General features: G+C 40.4%; 1 protein-coding gene across 1 annotated transcript; it reads right to left on the bottom strand.

Moving 5' to 3' along the window:
- Positions 1–1,010: 1,010 nt before the first annotated feature.
- LOC119726051 (trichohyalin-like) lies at positions 1,011–19,568 on the bottom strand. The gene is made up of 12 exons (XM_038197667.1): positions 19,333–19,568; positions 12,502–12,694; positions 12,113–12,215; positions 11,668–11,928; positions 11,300–11,427; positions 10,493–10,592; positions 6,154–10,059; positions 5,364–5,624; positions 4,091–4,329; positions 2,810–2,908; positions 1,386–1,702; positions 1,011–1,089 (listed from the first exon to the last, which is right to left on the bottom strand). The coding sequence occupies exons 1-12, from the start codon at positions 19,566–19,568 to the stop codon at positions 1,011–1,013; spliced, it is 5,922 nt and encodes a 1,973-aa protein (XP_038053595.1).
- Between the last annotated feature and the right edge of the window lie 2,202 nt (positions 19,569–21,770).

Here is a 21,770-nt window from a genome sequence, read left to right on the forward strand (position 1 = left end):
TTCCTGCGTTACCACCCAATCCCTTATTGAATGAAAGATCAAGATCGGCCAAGTGGGGCATCTCCCCAACTGATGATGCAATATGTGGTATATCTTGTTTACTTATGCCGCATGATATTAACCCGAGTGATTTCAGGTGAATCATCGACTGCAAGCTAGCTGCCCATGTTCCTGCGTTACCACCAAATCCATCATTGAATGAAAGGTCGAGATCGGTCAGGTTTGGTATTTGACCAGCAATGTGTTCAATGTCAGTGCTTTGCAGATAGCATTCTATTACATTCAACTTCCGAAGTCCCGTCAGTTTTTGAAAGGGTGGTATCCAGATATCCGCGGAACCACCCAGACCATCAATGCGATCAAAGATCAAACTGACTAATTCTCTTCTATTACTGAATGACTGTAAAATATCCGCCATGTCCTCACCGGTTAGTGAGGACCTCTTAATGCTCAGTTGTATGCCATCATCGCATGTTTTTACGGAGAACCTACCAACATCACAATCCACAAGATTCCCTATGCAACTGACTGATTTAGCGAGACATTTTACATCCCGACTGTCTAAGTCACAACCCCTCATTTTGAGCTTTTTCAGGTGAATCATCGACTGTAAACTAGCCGCCCACGTTCCTGCGTTCCCACCAAGGTTGGGATTCTGTACAAGGATCAAACTGACTAAATCTCTCCTAATACTGAATGACTGTAAAATATCCGCCATGTCCTCACCGGTTAGTGAGGACCTCTTAATGCTCAGTTGTATGCCATCATCGCATGTTTTTACAGAGAACCTACCAATATCACAATCCACAAGATTCCCTATGCAACTGACTGATTTAGCGAGACATTTTACATCCCGACTGTCTAAGTCACAACCCCTCATTTTGAGCTTTTCCAGGTGAATCATCGACTGTAAACTAGCCGCCCACGTTCCTGCGTTACCACCCAATCCCTTATTGTTTGAAAGGTTAAGATCAGTCAGGTTTGGTATTTGACCAGCAATGTGTTCAATGTCAGAACTTTGCAGTGAACAACGTCTTAAATTCAACTTCCGAAGTTTCGTCATGTTTTGTAAGGGTGGAGCCCAGATATCTGCGAAACCACCCAAACCATGAATGCCATCAACGATCAAACTGACTAAATTTCTCCATTTACCGAATGACTGTAAAATATCCGCCATATCCTCAACGGTTAATGAGGACATGTTAATGCTCAGTTGTATGCCATCATAGCGTGAATGTACAGATAAACTACCAAAATCACAATCCACCAGATTCCGCATGCGACTGACTGATTGAGCGACGCATTTTACATCCCGATTGTCTAAGTCACAATCTCTCATTTTGAGCTTTTTCAGGTGAATCATCGACTGCAAACTAGCCGCCCACGTTCCTGCGTTGCCACTCAGGTTCAAATTCTTTGAAATGTCAAGATCATCCAAGCTTGGTATTTGACTTAATGCTTCAGCAGGGTCTTCCATGTCAATCCTCTGCAATGAGAAATCTCTCAAACCCAACTCACAAAGTTCCGTCCGGTTTGGTAAGGGTGGGGGCCATATTTTCTGGGAACCACCAGGACCATGAATGCCATCAAGGATCAAACTGACTAAATCTCCCCGATTACTGAATGACTGTAAAGTATCCACCATATCCTTGCCGGTTAGTGAGGAGCTCTGAATGCTCAGTTGTATGCCATCATCGCATGGCTGTACAGAGAAAATACCAACATCACAATCAACCAGATTCCCCATGCAACTTACTGATTGAGCGACGCAATTTACATCGCGACTGTTTAAGTCACAATCTGTCATTTTGAGCTTTTTCAGGTGAATCATCTTCTTCAAACTAGCCGCCCAAGTTCCTGCATTACCACCCAAGTTCGAATTCTTTAAAAGGTTAATATCAGTTAATCTTGGTATTTGACCTAACGATGCTGCAGGGTCTTTAATGTCAGTGCTTTGCAGTGAGAAATCTGTGAAATCATAGTCACAAAGTTCCGTCAGGTCTTTTAAGGGTGGGGGCAAGATACCTGCGGAACCACCCAGACCATGAGTGCCAACAAGGATCAAACTAACTAAATCTTCCCGATCACTGAATGACTGTAAAATATCCGTCATATCCTCGCCGGTTAGTGAGAAGCCCTTAATGCTCAGTTGTATGCCATCATCGCATGGCTGTACAGAAAAACTACCGAAATTACAATCCACGAGATTCCCCATGCGACTGACTGACTGAGCAACATATTTCATATCTCGAATGTCACAATCACTCATTTCGAGCTTCTTTAGATGAATCATTGACTGCAAACTAGGCGCCCACGTTTCGGCGTTACCACACAATCCATTATTGTCTGAAAGGTTAAGATCAGCCAGGTTTTGCATTTCGCCAACCCCTGATGCAATATGTGGTATGTCTTGTTCATTTATGTTGCATGATTTCAAATCAAGAGATTTTAAATGACTCATCGAATGTAAACTATACGCCCACGTATCTGCGTTATCACCTAAGTCTACATTGTATGATAGATCAAGAACGGCTAGGTTTGGCATCTTTCCAACCAATGATGCAATGTCGATTACATCGCGCGGTTTAAAGCCACATTCCACTAAACGGAGTGTTTTGAGGACTGCCCAGTCTTTGGCAGTCAAGTCACCTGCATTCTGATATGATGATAAAAGCTGGTAAACATTGCTACCACTTAGTGTGCATGAATCAAAACGCAATTCGTGCAGATTTTTTATTGCGGTCAAACGTGAAGCAAGGACATTACTCAAACTTGACAGGTCACACCTAGAAAATTTAACGCGACATACTGCATTGAGGTAATCCACTTCCAAGAGCTCTGTCTGCTCGGCCACATGCTGCATCAACCACACGAGAGAGTTCATTGAGTCGTTGCTATAGCTATCTATCTGCATAGATTCAGTGAAAAACGATTCAATGAAATCGTTTGATAACAAATCTGATGATTGACTTTCAAAGTAGCAACTTAGGGCCAATTTCTTCACTCCATCGTGATCTGGATTTTCGTGCAGCATCTGAAGTATACGAATTGCACATTGTTGATTGTCACCGCAGCAGAAGCGAAACACGTACTCAAAATTCATAGGATCCCGAATTTTATCGAGAATCTTCTGAAAGTTCCCATCGCCTTTGCTTAAAAGACTCTGACAGTACATAGCTGCGCAGTACTCTTGAATTGTCTTATGAATAAACTGCACGTTGTTGTGTTTTTCAAGCCACTTCATGACCCTCTTACTAGTGAGAATACCCGCTTGTAACGCTTTGTTAAGTACACTCTTCTCAAACTCTCCCTCTTGAAATGTAAGTCTCTGCTCTGGAGAAACAAGCCCTTGTAATGCAATTTTTCCGATTGCAATCACTACTTCCGATATTGCTTCTTCTGATACTTCAGACATCTTTCTTCGAAATATGTATCTAATTGCCTCACTGAACAACCTTGATAAAGTATCGGGTAGTGTTGCCTCTGCCCTCCATAAAACACACATTAGCAGGAGTAGCATAGGACTCCTTGCTAATTCAGACAGGACATCGGATGATTGAATCCTTTCAAGAAGTCCCCCAACCATGTGACGTTTTTTAGAAAAAAATTTGTTCACATACTCTTCAATATCTTCCATCCTAAAGCCGAGAACATTCACGTGTGTGAAAGGTTTAGTAATGAGTGATTTGCTTGTCAACTTAACAAGGTGGGATGGTCGTGTTGTTACGACTACAAAACATTCTTTGCCAACTTTTCGATTGAGCATTCTTAAAATGGGACCAAATTTCTTTGGTTCGAGTTTAGTTGTCCTAAATTCATCAAAACCGTCTATAAGAATGAGCACTCTACTACCATTGTTTTGAATGAATCCTTTCAAATCACGCTTGTTAACTTTTGTGTCGTCTGATAAAAGTTGATCAAAGACTGACTTAACAAGATGCGAAGTTTGGTCGAGAGCGGACATTTTCAAAACAAACAAAAGTGTGAACGTTTTGAGTGCAATACCTTTTGCCCAATCGTATGCAATTTTGTCAATAATAGTGGACTTGCCCAAGCCAGGTAATCCACACAAAATGACGCGTTTAATCACTTTCCTGTCTTTTTGTATGAGGAAAATGTCCCCGTACTCATTAACATACCCCTCAATGTCATCCTGGTCACCCTTTTCTAATTGCAACTCTGTATATATATCCATAATATGTTTCATGTCGTCATCGACCCAGGGTATTAACTGAACGTAGCTACCTGTGGTGGTATACCGGTCTTCTAATTCACTCCTGCACTGATCAGCAGCATCACTCGGATTGGATTGCGCTCTTCCCGTCTCGGCTGTTAAAAGAAAAGAGGCAACGTTAGGAGTGTATGTCAGCGGCGGCACTTGCAATGGGTTCAAATGGATTCATGATTTTTCTTCCTGTTGATGTTTCTTAAGGGTATTTTATTGGCTTGATATGGTTTTTTTTTGGTAAAATGCAATTGTTCTGGCAACGGGTATACAAAAATGTTATGTCTTGATTTCCCTCTTTCCCGAAAGTGCTCTTAGTGAATATTTTTTCTTCCGATCAGTCAAATTTGCTTGCCAATTAAGCAAAGTGCGAGGGTGGTCTACAAAGAACTAATTTACCGAACTGTGTCTTCTGGCAGAAGATAAAAGGACACTGACTTTTTGATTATCTACTAGCAACTATGTATTGGTATGTATTATACTACAGGCTACACATGCGCATCTCTAAGGAAGAAATTAATGCACCGCCATGATGGATGTTATACAAAGGATCTGTTTAGTCAGTATCTTAGTATGTTAGTAAAAGTAAGTCTTGTTGGATGTAGTTATTGTTGGATGCAGTTATTTGTGTCGTATCCCAGTAGGATCTCGTAGACTGCAGTTTCCTGTGCCCAGTTCGCCTTCAATATACACGTATGTCGAGTTGGTGGTTATGTAACACCAATAATAAACTGGTGGTTCCACATGTAACACCATAAACTAGACAAAAGTGCTATTAATTTAGAGGTCTGCCCGAACCCAAAAATCTTGAATGTAAGATTTTCCTGAAAAATCTTTGCAAATTGGGTCCCTTGTAAAAGCGTGCTGTTTAGGTTAATTCATTAACAGAAATCGTCATGCGAAATTCCGATACAAAAACTGATTTAATAGGATCTCATTCTGCCAATCGAATCACAACTAATTTATTGAGTTCCTCTTGCCACTATTTCATTAGTTTCATTAGTTTTAACACACTCGATAAGGCTGCGTTCCTGTCAAAATCCTTTTGGTACTTTTTCTTCGTGCACCAAAAATTTGTGAAATTTGTATGAAATGGAAGTGTACGATTTGCAAAACTTTCTTCAGTTACTGAGCGTACCTGATGTGCCCCGAACCAAGTCGTTCCTGCCTGAATCAATCAGAGCCTTCTCCAACGTCCGCCATGCTTCCGTGTAATTGTCCTGCTTTCTCCACCATGTGCTTAACATCTCAAAGCACTGCCTTACAACATCGTTGGAGTGATTAGCCCTAATGATGCCAATGTGTTCTTTTGAACATTTCAAGCATAAGGCCAATTTTTCCCAGTCTGTTGCAATCTTCTCAGATTGTTTCCGGATGGCTCTGTCGTCAGGTCGAGTATCTATCAATGAATAAAATGCAAGTACACCATAAATAAAACGCGTACAGCTTTAGAAGTCATTATTATTGTTAGAATGTATTCTCTTGGAAAGACTGAGATAATCCTGAAAAAACAGGTTGTAACCTTCCAACTGTACTGCAAGAGACATGGAATTTTTATGACGCTATTTGAAATCATCTGACATACTAAATAGTTCAGTTTCATGATGTCTCATTCACGCATATATTTATATTAATGTTAAGGATTTTTACCAGTCTGACACAGAAAAAAATCTTCCTGCCACATTTCAGTCAATGTTTAGGAATCGAGAACAAGTCCACTCGCAGACCGGATACGTTCGCGCGCAAAAGGAACCATGAATTAGCCGTTTGCAGCAGCCCAAATAAAGTCGTTACATCTTACTTTACACTTTAGATGAAACGAGCAATACATTTTAACAAAAATGTATACCTAACAGTACAAAGGGAAACAACGAATGAAATTCAGGGGAGAGAACATACAAAATATTGGATTCCGTGTAATTAGTTACCTGATCTGCTTTCTGTATCAGTCACTCCCACAGCCCCTCCCATTTGTACCTCTGGTTGAGAGTCGTCTCGATGACCAATTTCATCCCGTTTCGGTCTCTGGTCCTGAGATAATGAAGCCTCGTTCTGCTTTCTCTGTTCTTTGGCCCTTCCCACTTGTATCTCTGGTTGATGTTTATCTTGATAACTCTCTAATTGCCCATGCCTCGGTCCATGTACTTCCGATGACGTCGTCCCCTTTTGAGCGTTCTTCTCGAATTCCCTCATTTTCAGCTTTGTCTGTTGAAGCTCCTGACTCTGTCTATGTTCCTCATTAGATTGTTTTGTCTGTTTCTGCTTGCCCTGTTCTTGAAAAACTACTCCTTGTTCATGTAGCTGAGGTTTTTCTTGTTCAGCAACTTCCTCCTGTCCCGGTCTAGGTCTCTCAGTTGATGTACTTACTTTCTGCTTGTTCTGTTTTTGAGCCCCCTCCACATCTACCTCCGATTCAGGTTTGTCAAGATTACTTACTTCCTCCTGTCTAGGTTTCAGGTCCCCAGATGATGTAGTCATTTTCTGCTTGCTCTGTTCTTTAGCCTCTGCTGCTTGTACTGATGGTTTGCGTGTGTCTTGATGACCACCTTCCTCCTGCCTCGGTCTCTGGTCCTGAGATAATGAAGCCTCGTTCTGCTTTCTCTGTTTCTTTTCTGTTTTGTTTTCTTTGGCCCCTCCCACTTGTATCTCTGGTTGATGTTTATCTTGATAACTCTCTAATTGCCCATGCCTCGGTCCATGTACTTCCGATGACGTTGTCCCCTTTTGAGCGTTCTTCTCGAATTCCCTCATTTTCAGCTTTGTCTGTTGAAGCTCCTGAATCTGTCTATGTTCCTCATTAGATTGTTTTGTCTGTTTCTGCTTGCCCTGTTCTTGAAAAACTACTCCTTGTTCATGTAGCTGAGGTTTTTCTTGTTCAGCAACTTCCTCCTGTCCCGGTCTAGGTCTCTCAGTTGATGTACTTACTTTCTGCTTGCTTTGTTTTTGAGCTCCCTCCACATCTACCTCCGATTCAGGTTTGTCCTGATTACTTACTTCCTCCTGTCTAGGTTTCAGGTCCTCAGATGATGTAGTCATTTTCTGCTTGCTCTGTTCTTTAGCCTCTGCTGCTTGTACTGATGGTTTGCACGTGTCTCGATGACCACCTTCATCCTGCCTCGGTCTCTGTGCCTGAGATGATTTAGTCCCTTTCTGCGTGCTCCTTTCTTTAGTTGGAGCCACAAGAATCTCTGTTTGAGGTTTTTTTCGTTGACTAACTTCCTTTTGTCCCGTTCTCTGTCCCTCAGATGATGTAATCCCTGTCTTCTTGCTAGTTTTGTCTTGATTACCACAAAACTCCTCCTCATGTCGTCTGTTCTGTCCCTCAAGTGACATATACCCTTTCTGTTTGCTGTGATATTTAACCTTTTCAACTTGTTGCGGTTTATCTCGATAATCATCTAATTGGCCATGCCTCAATCCGCATTCTTTGGATGAAGTCATCTCCTTCTGAGCGTTCTTCTCAAATACCTGTAGTTTCTGCTTTTTCTGTGGAAGCTCGTGACTCGGTGTCCGTTTTTGTTTGACCTGTTTTTTAATAAGTTCTCCTTGTTCGTGTATCTGAGGTTTGTCTTGTTTAGCAAGTCTCTCCTCTCTTGATCTCTTTCCCTCAGGGACTGCAGTCTCTTTCTCATCGCTCCGTTTATTCGCCCCTCCCACTTGAACCTGTTGTTGACGTTTGTCTTGATGACCAACTTTCACCTTTCTCCATCTCTGAACCTCAGATGATGTAGTCGCTCTCTCCTGTACTGATGGTTTGGGTTTCTCTAGGTGACCAACTTCCTCCAGTCTTGGTCTCTGCTCTTCAGATGTTAAAGTCCTTTTCCGCTTTTTCCGTTTTTTAGCCCGTCCCACTTTCATTTCTTGTTCAGGTTCGTCTTGATACCCAACTTCCTCCTGTCTCAATCGCTGTCCCGCAGATATTGAAGTCAATTTCTGCGTGCTCTGTTTTTCAGCCCCTCTCTTTTGTACTGATTGTTTGGGTTTCTCTACATGACCAACTTCCTCCTGTCTTAATCTCTGTTTCTCAGATGTTGAAGTCCCTTTCCGCTCTCTCTGTTCCTTAGTCTCTCTGTCTTGTACTGATGGTTTGGGTTTCTCTAGATGACAAAGTTCCTTCTGGCTTTGTCTCTGTTCCTTAGATGGTGATATGCTTTTCCGCTTTCTCCGTGTTTTAGGCTGTCCCACTTTCATGTCTTGTTCAGGTTTGTCTCCATACCAAACTTTCTCCTGACTTGGTCTCTGTTCCTCAGATGTTGAAGATCGTTTCCGCTTCCTCCTTTTTTTAGCCCATCCCACTTTCATCTCTTGTGCAGGTTTGTCTCGATACCCACATTCCTCCTGTCTCAATTTCTGTTCATCAGATGTTGAAGTCCCTTTCTGCTCTCTCTGTTCTTTAGCCTCTCTCCCTTGTACTAATGGTTTAGATTTCTCTAGATGGCCAACTTTCTCCTGTCTCAATCGCTGTCCCGTAGATATTGAAGTCCATTTCTGCGTGCTCTGTTCTTCAGTCCTTCTCTTTTGTACTGATGGTTTGGGTTTCTCTACAAGACTTACTTCCTCCCGTCTTGGTCTCTGTTCTTCAGATGTTAAGGTCCCTTTTCGCTCTCTCTGTTTCTTCGCCTCTCTTTCTTGTATTGATGGTTTGGCTTTCTCTAGATGACCAAGTTCCTCCTGTCTCGATCTTTGTGCCTTAAATGTTGAAGTCCTTTTCCGCTTTCTTCGTTTTTTAGCCCGTCCAACTGTCACATCTGGCTCAGGTTTGTCTCGATATCCACATTCCTCCTGTCTCAATCTCTGTTCCTCAGATGTTGAAGCCCCTTTCTGCTCTCTCTGTTCTTTGGTCCCTTTCTCTTGTAGTGATGGTTTGGCTTTCTCTAGATGGCCAATTTCCTCCTGTCTCAATCTCCGCTCCTTAGATATTGAATTCATTTTCCGCTTTCTCCTTGTTTTAGCCCGTCCCACTTTCATCTCTTGTTCAGGTTCGTCTCGATACCCAACTGCCTCCTGTCCCTGTCTCTCAGATGATGTAGGCCTACATGCAGTATCTTTCTGCTTAGCCTGTTCTTTAGCCCCTCCCATCTGAACTTCTTGTCCGGATTTGTCTGGATGAAGCTGAAATTGTCCATGCCTCGTTCCGTGTTCTTCAGCTGATGTCATTACATTTTGAACATTCTTTTCAAATTCTTCTAGTTTCTGCTTTTTTTGTGGAAGCTCTTTACTCGGTCTCTGTTTCTCAATAGATTGCCATGTTCGTTTCTGCTTGCCCTGTTCTTTCACAAATACCCCTTGTTCAGGTATCTGAGGTTTGTCCTGTTCAGTAATTTCCTTCTGTCTTGGTCTCTGTCCACAGGATGTAGGCCCTTTCTGCATGTTCTGTTTCTTAACACCCTCCATTTGCCCCATTGTGTTAGGATTGACTAGATGACCAACTTCCTCCTGACGCGGTCTCTGACCCTCTGATGATGTAGTGCCTTTCTGTTTGTCTTGTTCTTTAGTCCCTCCTGTTTGTATTGATGTTCTGGCTTTCTCTTGGTTAACAATTTCTTCCTGTTTCATCCTCTGTCGCATATCTGATGGAATCATAAAAGCCAGCTCTTCACGCCCGATTGAATTTAACGCGTCTCTCAAACTTTGAAATCCTTCCTCGCGATTTGTTTGCTTTCTCCACCAAGAAAGCAGCATCTGAAGGCTCCTTTCTTTGTCGTTTTGAAAGGTGGTTTGGATTTCCTTGATTTCTGCTTCTTCATATCCCAGGGATTTGGCCAACTTATTCCAGCATGATTCGGTTTTTGAAGCCAAATCCCGGAAGAACGGATCATCAGCAAAATGTTTGCCTGCCAAACAAAAAGAAACCTTTTCGTAAGGACAAAAGTACAATGCATTTATCATTTTATTTATTATTTCACTTTCATTGAGTTGTCTATCTTTTTGGGAGGCAAATGCAGGGTAAGGTGAGACATTACAGCAGAGGAGGTGGCACATTAAGTTAGATCGCTCTTTTTCACATTAAGTTAGATCGGTTTTTGCACCTGTGCTCCTCATAATGCAAAACCCCCTCCCCCCCCCCCCTAAAAAAGAAGAGGCTACAGGGTCAATCATGTTCTCATCATTGCACTTTCTAGGATACATTTTCAAATGCAGTTGCTTATGCCTTTCCCCCCGTGACTTACAGAGGAGGATGCGGTATCTCCGGCCCGTGAAGGTAAAAAGCCCGCAGGTTGTTCCCCATCTAGAAAGATACTGTACATGTTTTCCATGAGCATTTACCTTTAAGTCCACCGCCCAGGAGGCCATCGGTACACAGACGAAGTGAGATGTTCTCGTCCTGTTGAATTCCATAGTCGTGAAGTGTCAGCAAGTTACAGAGCTGTAAAACAATTTTTAATATCCTGATTTAACACACTCTTTGGAACCATTTTCATCATGAGACTAAATCGGTAGTGCTAAAACCAGCAAACTTTAGTGCTAAAACACCATTACACTGACATCAGAGGTAGCACTATTTAACATACACGAATGATGTATCAGAAGAGGTTATCACTAAAACCCACAATGCATGCCTTTAATTCGATGGATTGTAATGGTCTTTTCGTTATGGGTACTTTTAAAATATGAAGCCAACCTTACCTCTAAATTACGAAATTTTCTTCGAATGAACAGTCTCTGTAGTTGAGACTGGACACCGAGTTTCTCCTGTATTTCCTGTTTCAAGGATGAGACAGATGTCTGTTGATCCGTTTGTAAACAAAGCGTAGTTGGTTTTTGCAGGAGGTGACTTCGAATGAAGACCTGCAGTGCCACATATCTGAAACTGTTAGAATGGAGGTTTTGCATTTTAAAGGCTTTTAAATATTTTTTTAAAAATTAAATCCATGAATTAGTCTTAAAACGTTCTCTATTAACACAAATTTTAAAGTGACGAAAGATGATTGTTTTCAAACGGAGTACAGTTTTACACAATGCAAATATTGATGAGTTTTATTGGCTTAGGTAATTGAAACACGAAGTGCATTACGAACAGGAGCGTTTAATCGTGTTTTACCTGATAAGCCGAGGTTTGTCTTGATCACCAACTTGTTCCTTCTTCAATTTCCCCTCCTCGGTTGATGCCGTCCCGCTCTGTTTGCTCTCCTCGTCAACTCCTGCATCTTGACGCCTTTCAGGCTCAGGTCCAACTGTCTCGTCTCTCGATTCGCTAGTTGCTGATGTAAGGAGGAAAACAGATTGTTTTAAACTATCTCTTATGTTTTGAAATTTACGTTCTAAATAAACAGTTTTTTTTATCAATCAGGGAGATTTTAATCGCTTATTTGTTAAAGAGTTCGGTAAAACAGCGGGGTACCACGTATTTTTTCTCTCCCACAATTATAGCGTCTAGTGTAAAGTTTAGTCTAAAATTACTCCTGAGTATAAGAAATTTGCTCGTTCGCATTTTAGCTCACCTGGTACATTTTGTGCCAAATCAGTCAACCCGATGACCTCCAATGCTCGTCTCAGCTTCTGAGCTGCTTCGTCGCGATCTGTCGTCTTTTCCCACCAAGTACGTAGCATGTTACGGCTCTCTTCAATGCTGCCTTCGTTGGTGGTTTGGATGTCTGCAATGTCCGCTTCTTCATATCCTAGGTGTTTGGCCACTTCCTTCCACGACGATTCAATTTTCGAGGACAAGTTCTTGAGGTACTCATCATTAATAATGCTTTTATCTGCCAAAAGGAATTTCAACTTGGCCTTCATTGAAACATTTCTTTGCGCGCCAAAGTCCGTATTGTTACCAACGTAAGCTTATTAACTACATCCACAACAAAAAGATACATTTTTTCTATATCCACGGCTCAACTAAAGAAAGCAAAATCACCGTAGGAGGTAGTTTATGCAGTTGTCATTTACCTTTTGGTACATCGTCGCAAGTCTGATCGTCTTTTGATAGTCGAAGAGAGATGATTTCATCATTGTTGACTCCATTCTCTTCAAGTGTGAGTAGGTCACAGAGCTAACATAAAAATAAGTTACAAATATAACTACGTTACAAAATATTTACGGAATTTATGGATTGTTTTGTATTCGTTTAAACGACTATCAAATTTACCTTCGTTTTGACCATGTTTGGTTTAGATAACTTGTGATTTACCTCTTATACAGTATACATAAATAGACAGTTATGTTAATCATGAACATTATTTTGAAGTTTTTGTACCCTGCATATATCCATTTTAACAATAGCCCTACGCGCAAATCTAATGTAGGCGTCCGTATATTGTAAATTGAAACATACCGACCTGAAAGTTCCGCCGGATGTACAGACGCTGACGCCGCGCCTCAAGACCAATCTGCTTTTCTATGAGCTCTTTTAGCGATTGAACGGATGTTCCTAGATCAAGTTGGAAGCTAAGTCTCTGAGGTGCATCATCGTTGGCATTTTCGGGAGTCTTGACGGAGAATTTGAGCTTCTGTTTCAGATTATTGATGACACTGTAATAAAAAAGGATCGTACAATATGTTTTTTCTCTTTGGTAAATGTTTCAATTGAGATCCAGCAAAATACACTGAAAGTATTCGTTTTGGGGTCATCTTTGGTCGGTACAGTGATTGATTTTAAAAGACATTACTTTTGAAATGAAGACATAAACATCGACTCATTTGATGTGGCAATACACTTTCTATTTTCGGTCTAACGTAAAAGTTGAGAGAAACGTTGCCACGCCCAACCTTTCCTAGAAACTGTTGAATCATCCAATAAATGATGGGGTCGAGTAAAGTTTCAACAATATAGGTATATTGAATGAGTTTAATACACCTACTGGATTTGTTCAGCATTGCTTTAATATCCTCAGCCTCGATAACTGGTATTTAATACTAGGGGTGAATTTGAAGCAGAAGAAAACTTTGTAGCTGGTCGACATGGGGCTCAGTAGTATCCTAGTATACCATTTATAGTCCCGGATCCAGAACCCAAAAAATGAGTTAACCCTTCACAATTTCCTCCCCACAATATTTTTACATTTTTTAATGCAGTAAGACCTGCTGATTCAGAATCTGGACGGTGGATTCAAATTTGACCCGGCGAAAACGCATTTTTAGGTCAAAATCCAATATGGCCGCCATTTTCTCCAATTTTTTTTAAAATAAATTCATCAATAATCGACCAATTGAAGCCAAATTTTGCTCAGAATGTGACTCGCGGTAGATAATCATGTGTACAAAATTCAGAATTTTAGTAAAATCCAATATAGCGGCCATTTTTGCCCCCCCCCCCCTCCCTTAAAAAACGAGCAAAAAGAACACTTGCGGTTATAGTCCAAGACCCAGGGGTCCTTTACGTTTTCGGGAATGACCAAGTGTTTGGTGGGTATGTTGGGAAACACCTTGGATACACCATGGGGAATTCGAAGTGGCTAGTCTTATGGTCACCTTGTGGTGGACCTGGTTACCAGGAGCAGATATGTGACGTCACACAAGGAAATACAAAATATGGCCAATGTGCATTACTGAGAAGATTATGTGCCATGTTTGAGATTTAATTCCATTTCAAAGGAGTTCATGTCAATATGAGCATTTAGAATAGATGTCCAAGTAATTTGAATAGGATGGGTCTTTTTGACTCCAAGGACCATTTGATAATGCTACATGTAGTTTAGGTTTTTGTTGCCTAGCAACCACATCCTCCTTAGCAACGTCCATTTGGTGCCTGATTAACTTACTAAAAACGAACCTACAATGGGAATGACAAAGTATTTGGGGTTATTTATGAAAAGTTACACCTTGGGGTATTCGAATTGGCTAGTCTTACAGTAGTCTGGTGGTGTACCTGGATACCAGGGGCAGATATGCGACTCACGCAAGAATTAGATGAAAATTACGGCTGATGCACAACATTAAGAACGCAAGCTATGTTAAAGATTACTTACTTTTAAATGAATTCAGATCAACGGATTAACATTTAGAAGCAATGTGTAATTTGGATAATTTGGATAGAATATAAGACACCAAGGATCATTTAATCATATTTGTTTAAATGTTTGTTGCCTAGCAACCGCATCCTCCTTAGCAACAACCCTTTGGAGCCTGATTAACTTACTGAAAATGAATCTACAACGAAAATGACCAAGTAATTGTTGGTATTTCTTGTCCCAAAAAGGTAACCTTTCGGGATATTGAAATGGGTAGGTCTTACGGTTACCTGGTGGTGGACCTTGATGCCAGAAGTAATTACGTGACGTCACACAAGCAAATGAAAAAAATATGGCCTATGCGCAGCATTGTGAAAACTGCCCATGTTCAAGAATAATTTCCTTAATGAGTTCACATAAATAAAAGAACCCAAAAAGAGGAGATCTTTGGGTAATTTCAATAAGGTAGCCTATCTCCAGGACTATGTGATCATAATAATAATTATGTTCGTTGCCTAACAACAAGCTTCATTCCAAACAACAACCTGATTAACCTACAAACAATTAATCTACAACAGAAATCACTGAGTGTTAAGTGGATTTTTGGAAAGTTTACACCTTATATAGGGTATTCGAATTGGCTTTTCTTATGATTACCTGGATACTTTTCCCTGGCAAATTTGTTTCTTTCAGACTTTTAATATTTAAATATTACATTATCCTTATGAAAATATTCATAAACGTAATATAACGTTCATGATTATTCGTTTTTCAAAATGTGCCAACAATGAAACCACAATTGCGGTCAAATTGTATGTTGCACCTGGGGTCAATTAACATACAAATTTAGACCGCAAACGTCACAATTGAGTCGGAGGCTGGATGTTGGAACTTGGGAATTGAAACTGTTGATTGAGCAACACCAGACGGAGTAGGTCCAAATGCAATAGCAGATTAACTCACTCAAGAGGAAACAAGCGAGATACCGACAACTTCCCTTCGACAAATAACTCTTTCAATCTGGTTCCACACATGAGCTTTCCAACAACTCAAGCAGTTCATGAGACGGAAGCCACAAAGCTGCTATACAGGGTGGGTCTAAAAGAATTGACCGAATTCAAAAAAATATTTTAAAAATATTTGGCCCCATTTTAATTTAAAAAAATTGAAATAAAGTACATCTTATCAACTTTTAACTGTGAAAAACTTCACGTAATTGCATACTCTATTACCACTTTATACCTATTTCAATAAAAAGATCACAAAAGTAGGCTGTCCCCCAAATGATCATTTACCGTTCTAGAGGGGCCGTATCATAAGTCCGACGCCTCATAGGTCCGACGCCTCATAAGTCCGAAATTTCGGACTTATGAGGCGTCGGACTTATGAGGCATACAATTTATTTATTCCGCCTCATAGGTCCGACGCCTCATAAGTCCGACGGCTTATAAGTCCGACAACGGAAAAACGAAGCGTTTAATTTGTCGGACTTACGAAGCGTCGGAGCTATGCGGCGTCGGACCTATGAGGCGTCGGACTTATGAGGCGTCGGAACTATGAGGCGTCGGACTTAGGGGCCTTTATTTGGTTAGGGGATGCGATTCTGTCGGACCTATGAGGCGTTGGACTTATGAGCGGACCCCGTTCTAGAAACTGATGAATACCCGTTGAGTAGTTGAAACATTGACATTTTCCTCCACCTTCATGCATGAACGAGGACTTGTAAAGGAAAACATACAAAATTCGACTTCAATATTTCGGTGGGAAAAGTTTACTTGTTCGTCATATTCGAAACTCACATGACGGTAAAAATAAGGTTTGCCTATATGAATGCTTATTTTTAATCTGTAATTCAAAATAAGCTCAACAGCTTCCAATGGCATTCCATGGGCAGCTATGAAAATGGGTAAGTTTAGTAAGCCATGCATAACCTCGGAGAGCATTGGTCAATTTCAGTAACTCTTTTTTTTTCAAATCATGTGTTCAAGAACATGCTCTATAAAGAAAATGCTTAAAACAAATTTTAATGATGTTTCAAATTTGATTGCTTTTTAATAAAACAATCAAATTTGTTACTCACACTGTATTCGATTGTTAAATCTGTTTGGTTATTTAAGTCGCAGAGCATAACTTATTTCGTAAAAAGCCTCATCCTGAGTGACTGCTGTGTGTGTTCCATTCTAAGTAAAGACTTGACATGCATACATTTACGGCATAATCATGGAGATTTTGTCATGAATTGGGAGATTCATGTAGTTATTCCTATATGTTTATATAATGATGTACGGGGAGAATCATGTAAGACTGGGGTGAACAAAGTGAACAAAGATCCTTCCGCTGCGAAAACTCTGCGGCTTTTAAATTTAAGTCACGACTTTCCCAAAATGTTGATGCTTTATATCCATACAGAGTGGCACCGTATAATAAAGAAAGTCTTTATAAAGCGCGCACCTGTAAAGAAAAATAGAAAAAAAGAAATAAGGTTACTATTCACGTAGATCACCATGATGTTAAAACTTGGCCAGGGGTCCCAACCCAGTGTGATACAGAATGATGTTACAAAGCAAACCCACTCCAGTTAGTAGAAATAAGATTACTGGATACATCACTTGGAAAAAAAATAATGGACGGAATAAGTTTACAAAAAAACCCAAAAAAACCCAACTATGTGCAGAGGTTAGACAAAATTAAGATAAGTGTACATTTTGTATACATGGACATCACCAAGGAAGAAAAACATGGCCAGGGTTTCCCTTATTGGTAGGTAACCCATTGTGATAAAAGGATGTTAAAAAAAACATTTTTGGCAGTGCTAAAATTATATTGAAACTATAATTGAATACATCACCGTGAACAAAAATGGCCAGGGTTTTCCTATGGGTGGCTAACCCATAGATGTACTAAAAGGAAAAAAACACATGCATAGGTTACAAAAGTAGGAATGAGATCATTGTAGAAATCTCCATGACAAAAAAAAGGCCAGGGGTTCTCCTGTCACGCCTATCCTTAACCCATTGATATACACAATAGCAAAACCACTGCAGGCAAGATGAACAAATAGAATGATTAAACATTAAATAAAGTTCCCCCGTTGGTGGTGGAGCCATTGTTCAGAATTTATGACGAGCATTAATAGCGTTCTAACTAAGCAAAAACCTAAATAACAAACAAGAAAATTAAACAGCCGCTGCAGGAGTCTATCTAGTCCCACCCTGTCTTAGTGAGAATTATCATTGATATACAATTCTATTTTAGCACTGAACCAGATATTCATTCTGAAAAATGAATCAGCTTTATTTACAAAAAGAATGTGCAGAAATACTAACACGATTTATAACCATATCGACCCCCACACGAAAGCATTGGATTGTTTGAGCAATGAAATTAAATAAAAAGAACGGCAACAAAAATACATATAGGCCTAATTTAATAAAAATTACTTCGTATGAAAATATTTCAAGGCTGGCTGGCAACTACATTTCCTTTTTTTTTTCAATTTCCCCTATTTTCCCCCATTTTTGGAAAATAAAACTCACCCAAATGGTTGTCACTCCAGTGTTATGTAGGCCCTAACAACTCAACTTTATCTGGGTCTACTACTAAACGAACGTATGGCATTGATAAAAAAAAAAATGAAAACTAGGCTTATTAGAGTTTAATGAAGATTACTTGAGATTGCAAAAGTAAGTTTGGAATGATAAGAACTGAAAATGAAAAAGGTGTCCTAAACTACACAATCGCAATGCAGATTTGACAAGTTAGGCCTAAACTAAAGGAAATAACTAAACTAAGCCTAGCCATATAGGCCTTAGTTAATTCATGACAATAATTTCTTACCATATTTGCTGTAAGATGTGGTCTTCACTCTTTGGAGAAAGTTGTTCTTGTCACTTAAGTTTGATATTCACAAGACGATACAAAGTATGACTATCGGATACGAACTCTGCGCGCACCGCGTGGACACGATAACCATACCGATTGTCGCTGCGGAAACCCCGACCAGAAATGACAGATTCACGGTCAGCTCGCACGTGTAACGTGGAGCAATTTTTATTCATCTGTAGTGTTCTTTCAACACAGTTTTCCTACAAAAGACATTTTCTTGAAGATTTATAATGATTTAATAAGTCATGGTTCAAAGTGACATAATACAGGATCAACTTAATACTTAATACATCTCAAAACAGAATCCAATTTCTCGGTCGTCTGTTGTAGAACTGCTTCTGCTACACTGCCATTTTCAAATTAACCTCCTTCCCATTCATTTGACCCCACTGCGCTACTCGGTAGGGGAAGAGACACGTACGGCGCGCTCGCCGCGCTGACTATAACAACGAGGTTGGCCGCATGCATTCACAGAGTCTGGTACCCAAAATAACGCGTTGTTAAACGAGCCTTTGTAATAGGGGTACCGGACCATTTTATTCCTTATCGTTTACGTTGGATTTTCACTACGATTTTGTTCTGAAAAAAACACTTTCGCCGGGTTAATTTTTCTTCCACCGTCCCGATTCTTAATAAGAAAAAATACACGAATCGTATACAAACAAGAAATGAAGGGGAGGAGATGGTGTAGGGTCAAACTTTTTAAAGCGATTTTGGCATTCTGGATCCCGGACTATTAACAACGGTAACGGAAGTTTTTTTTAAATTCTGTAGACTTTAAAATCAAATGGAAAAGGAGATTTTTGCAAACTCTCATCCAAACACATTTGCTAAGTTATTGAGATAATAATAACTGTCTTTGATCCTTTTGAAGTTACAAAGCATCAAGGAACTTTAACAGCATTTAAGAAAATTGGTTTTCGAGCGATTTTAAGAGAATAATGTTTTGCTCTTTTGATATGATTGCTTGAATCAAACTATAGTGGCAGTACAAATTGGTTGTTATACACAATTCGAAAACAAACATGGAAGATGCGCTGATTTTGGCGGACATTTTGTAAATAAATTGTAAATACTGTAGCCATACTGGGAAATGCAGCATCACCTTCCAATTTGTTTTCTGAGTGCTCTTCAGTTCATGTTTTGGTGGAACTACCGACGATCAATCCCTTGGGAGTTGGCCAAGCCTGGAGATGGAAATTGAGTATAGGCCTCTGAATGATTTTAAAAATGTAACTCAATTCAAACTTGCCTTGGTAAAATTTGATCACAAAATGCATTTGTTTTGGGGGCTAAAGTTGTTTTAATGTAGATCGTTTGCGGGAATTCTCTTACCTTTCTGTCGCAGGTTTACTTCTTGTTTTGCGGGTATTTAATGATGATGATGTCCTTCTCTCATGGGAGTGGTACTGAGACGACGGTTTTCTGTATGGAAGCACAGAAAGAAACGCCTCCTTCCTACGCCTGCTGACTTTAGTCTTCCTGCTGACGAGTTTGGCGTTAGAGTGGTCGTACACGACGGCTGTTGCCTTGATGTAGGCATCCAAATCCTGAATGGTCTTTTGCGGCATCTTGCCGTGTTGACGGTGAAGAAAGAAGTGAAGATTAACTCACAGAAAGGAAAATCAACCAGACGTTGTCAGAAGCCGTCCGTGTACTGGCAATATGCCCTACTGCAATGGATTGTATGTAAATCAGCTATACGCCCCATAAGTAAACATGGACTTTAACTAGCTATGCAAAATGCGCATAATTCTCGTGTCGGTAATGAACCCTTTCAAGGTAGAACAGACTATACATGACCTGGTCTTGTTTGAACTGGTTAGTACATGACGAGGTAGGACACCAGATCATTGGTTTATCTTTGGATGCTTTCCAAGCCACGGATTCGTCTCCAGCTTTGGCTTCGTCTCTGACTTGAGGATCATTCTAGGAGTGTATTTTTAATGTCAACAGCAAATGGATATTCTTCCAAGTTTGGTTTCATATTATAATATTTCATGCTGTTGATGAAACAGAACAAGGGCCCGGATAGAGGCTGATTCCCCTAAGTCAGGGGCCTCAAACTCTCCCGAAACCAAAGCAGAACCGAAGCTGTGCACTGGAAACCCATGAGTATTTGACTTTATCTAGATAGGTGCATCAGTAAACTTGTGAGTGCCGTAAACACTTCAGAATTGGACTTTTGGAACATGGCGTGAATAGATAAGCGGCCATGAAAAATATTGGCGTTGTCAGACCGCACGTATGCTGCTTTATACATGAACCACTAGAGCCAGACACTATATTACCAGACACTATACCCTGACATGTATTTGTAGAACATGTCGGGAGAGCACTTCATTAAAAAAAAAATCAAAGAGGAATAGCTTAAAAAAAACCTGTGTATCAGGTAAAACGTTTGGAAGACCGCAATGGCATTAACAAAGTCGAAACGACTGTGTCAGCAGGTCCGTGCTAAATACAGTGGGAAATGATCATAGGTGAAATAATATGAATTCAACGTTTTCAAAGAGACATATTTTCTTTTCTTTTTTTAAATATTTATTACATGTAGTGAAATTAGTGGTATATTCAGGGGGCAATATAAATTATAGTCGGCCATCTTGATTACGTAATATATACATGTTACCCCAAAGGGATTCTGGGTAATTTTGATGGTCCACATGTGACATTTTGTAGGGAAATCAAAATTTCACAACCGACAATACATATAATAGTAATCCCCTTCAAACACTACCGTCGAAGAGGGGTGGGGGGTCCAAAAGCATCCTACTTGAACAGCGCCCCCAATTCTCAGATGTTTTCACCACCTGTCTTACCACCCCCATTTTAATTATGCACCAGCCAAGTATTTGTATGAACGACATAAAAAATTGGGGACCCTTTTCAATTAAAACAAAAGTTCCAATTCTGCTCCCCTCCCGAACGCAAAACCTGGGGCGATTTCAGGAAATGCTAAAACGCGTCTTAAATCGCAACTTGTCTAAGGAACAATTGTACTTGTCCAAGGAACAATTGTATCAAACGTAAAATGTGTTCAATGCGTCATAACTTTTTTTTGCAACACGGTCGGACTCGTTTTAATATATCTGTCATAGATTATCCTATCCTATCATATCCTATCATATCCTATCTCTAGACTTGTCCCAAGTCTTGGTTTTGTTTATCGCTTTATATGTCCTAAGATGAGTTGTAAGATACATGTAGGACGAATCACGCTCTATCTGTGCGAATGGGCAAACAACGCTGATTGAGTGTTAAGAATGAATATTATGCAAAGCTCATCGACTGTGCTCAAGCACCAGGTAAGATTGACCAACTCTGGGTTTCTGAACTCACATGAAACTAGCCTATACGTAAACCTAAATGTAGCGAGATGCTATTGTATAGGGGCAAGGAATATGAGGCGTGACCCCGGGTGGGTGCTACTGCTCCACATGTGGGTGGAGCAAGGCGGCCCTGAAGCTCTGCGCGTTAAGGTTGTTAACCGTGCAGTAGTCACTAGTGCGTTTACTGACATACCACTTGTAACTCAGACTTGGGCGAAGTCTAACCGTTGAGTGGGTGCTGTTGCACGGAGCTCATAGTCGTCTGCCGAACTTGGTTGTATTCGGGTGTCTGCAATGAACAGCGCCACGAGTGTCGGACAGTGCTCATAGTTAGTTTCTGTGTTAACACCTGTCCGTGACATTGTAGGGCCCAAGTCGTATCCTATCTATCATCCTCACAACAAACGATGCATTGTCTGATGAATTCTGGGGAAGCTCCTG

Source organism: Patiria miniata, unplaced genomic scaffold (genome assembly GCF_015706575.1).
Source record: "Patiria miniata isolate m_02_andy unplaced genomic scaffold, ASM1570657v1 HiC_scaffold_19, whole genome shotgun sequence".
NCBI classification, from domain to species: domain Eukaryota; kingdom Metazoa; phylum Echinodermata; class Asteroidea; order Valvatida; family Asterinidae; genus Patiria; species Patiria miniata.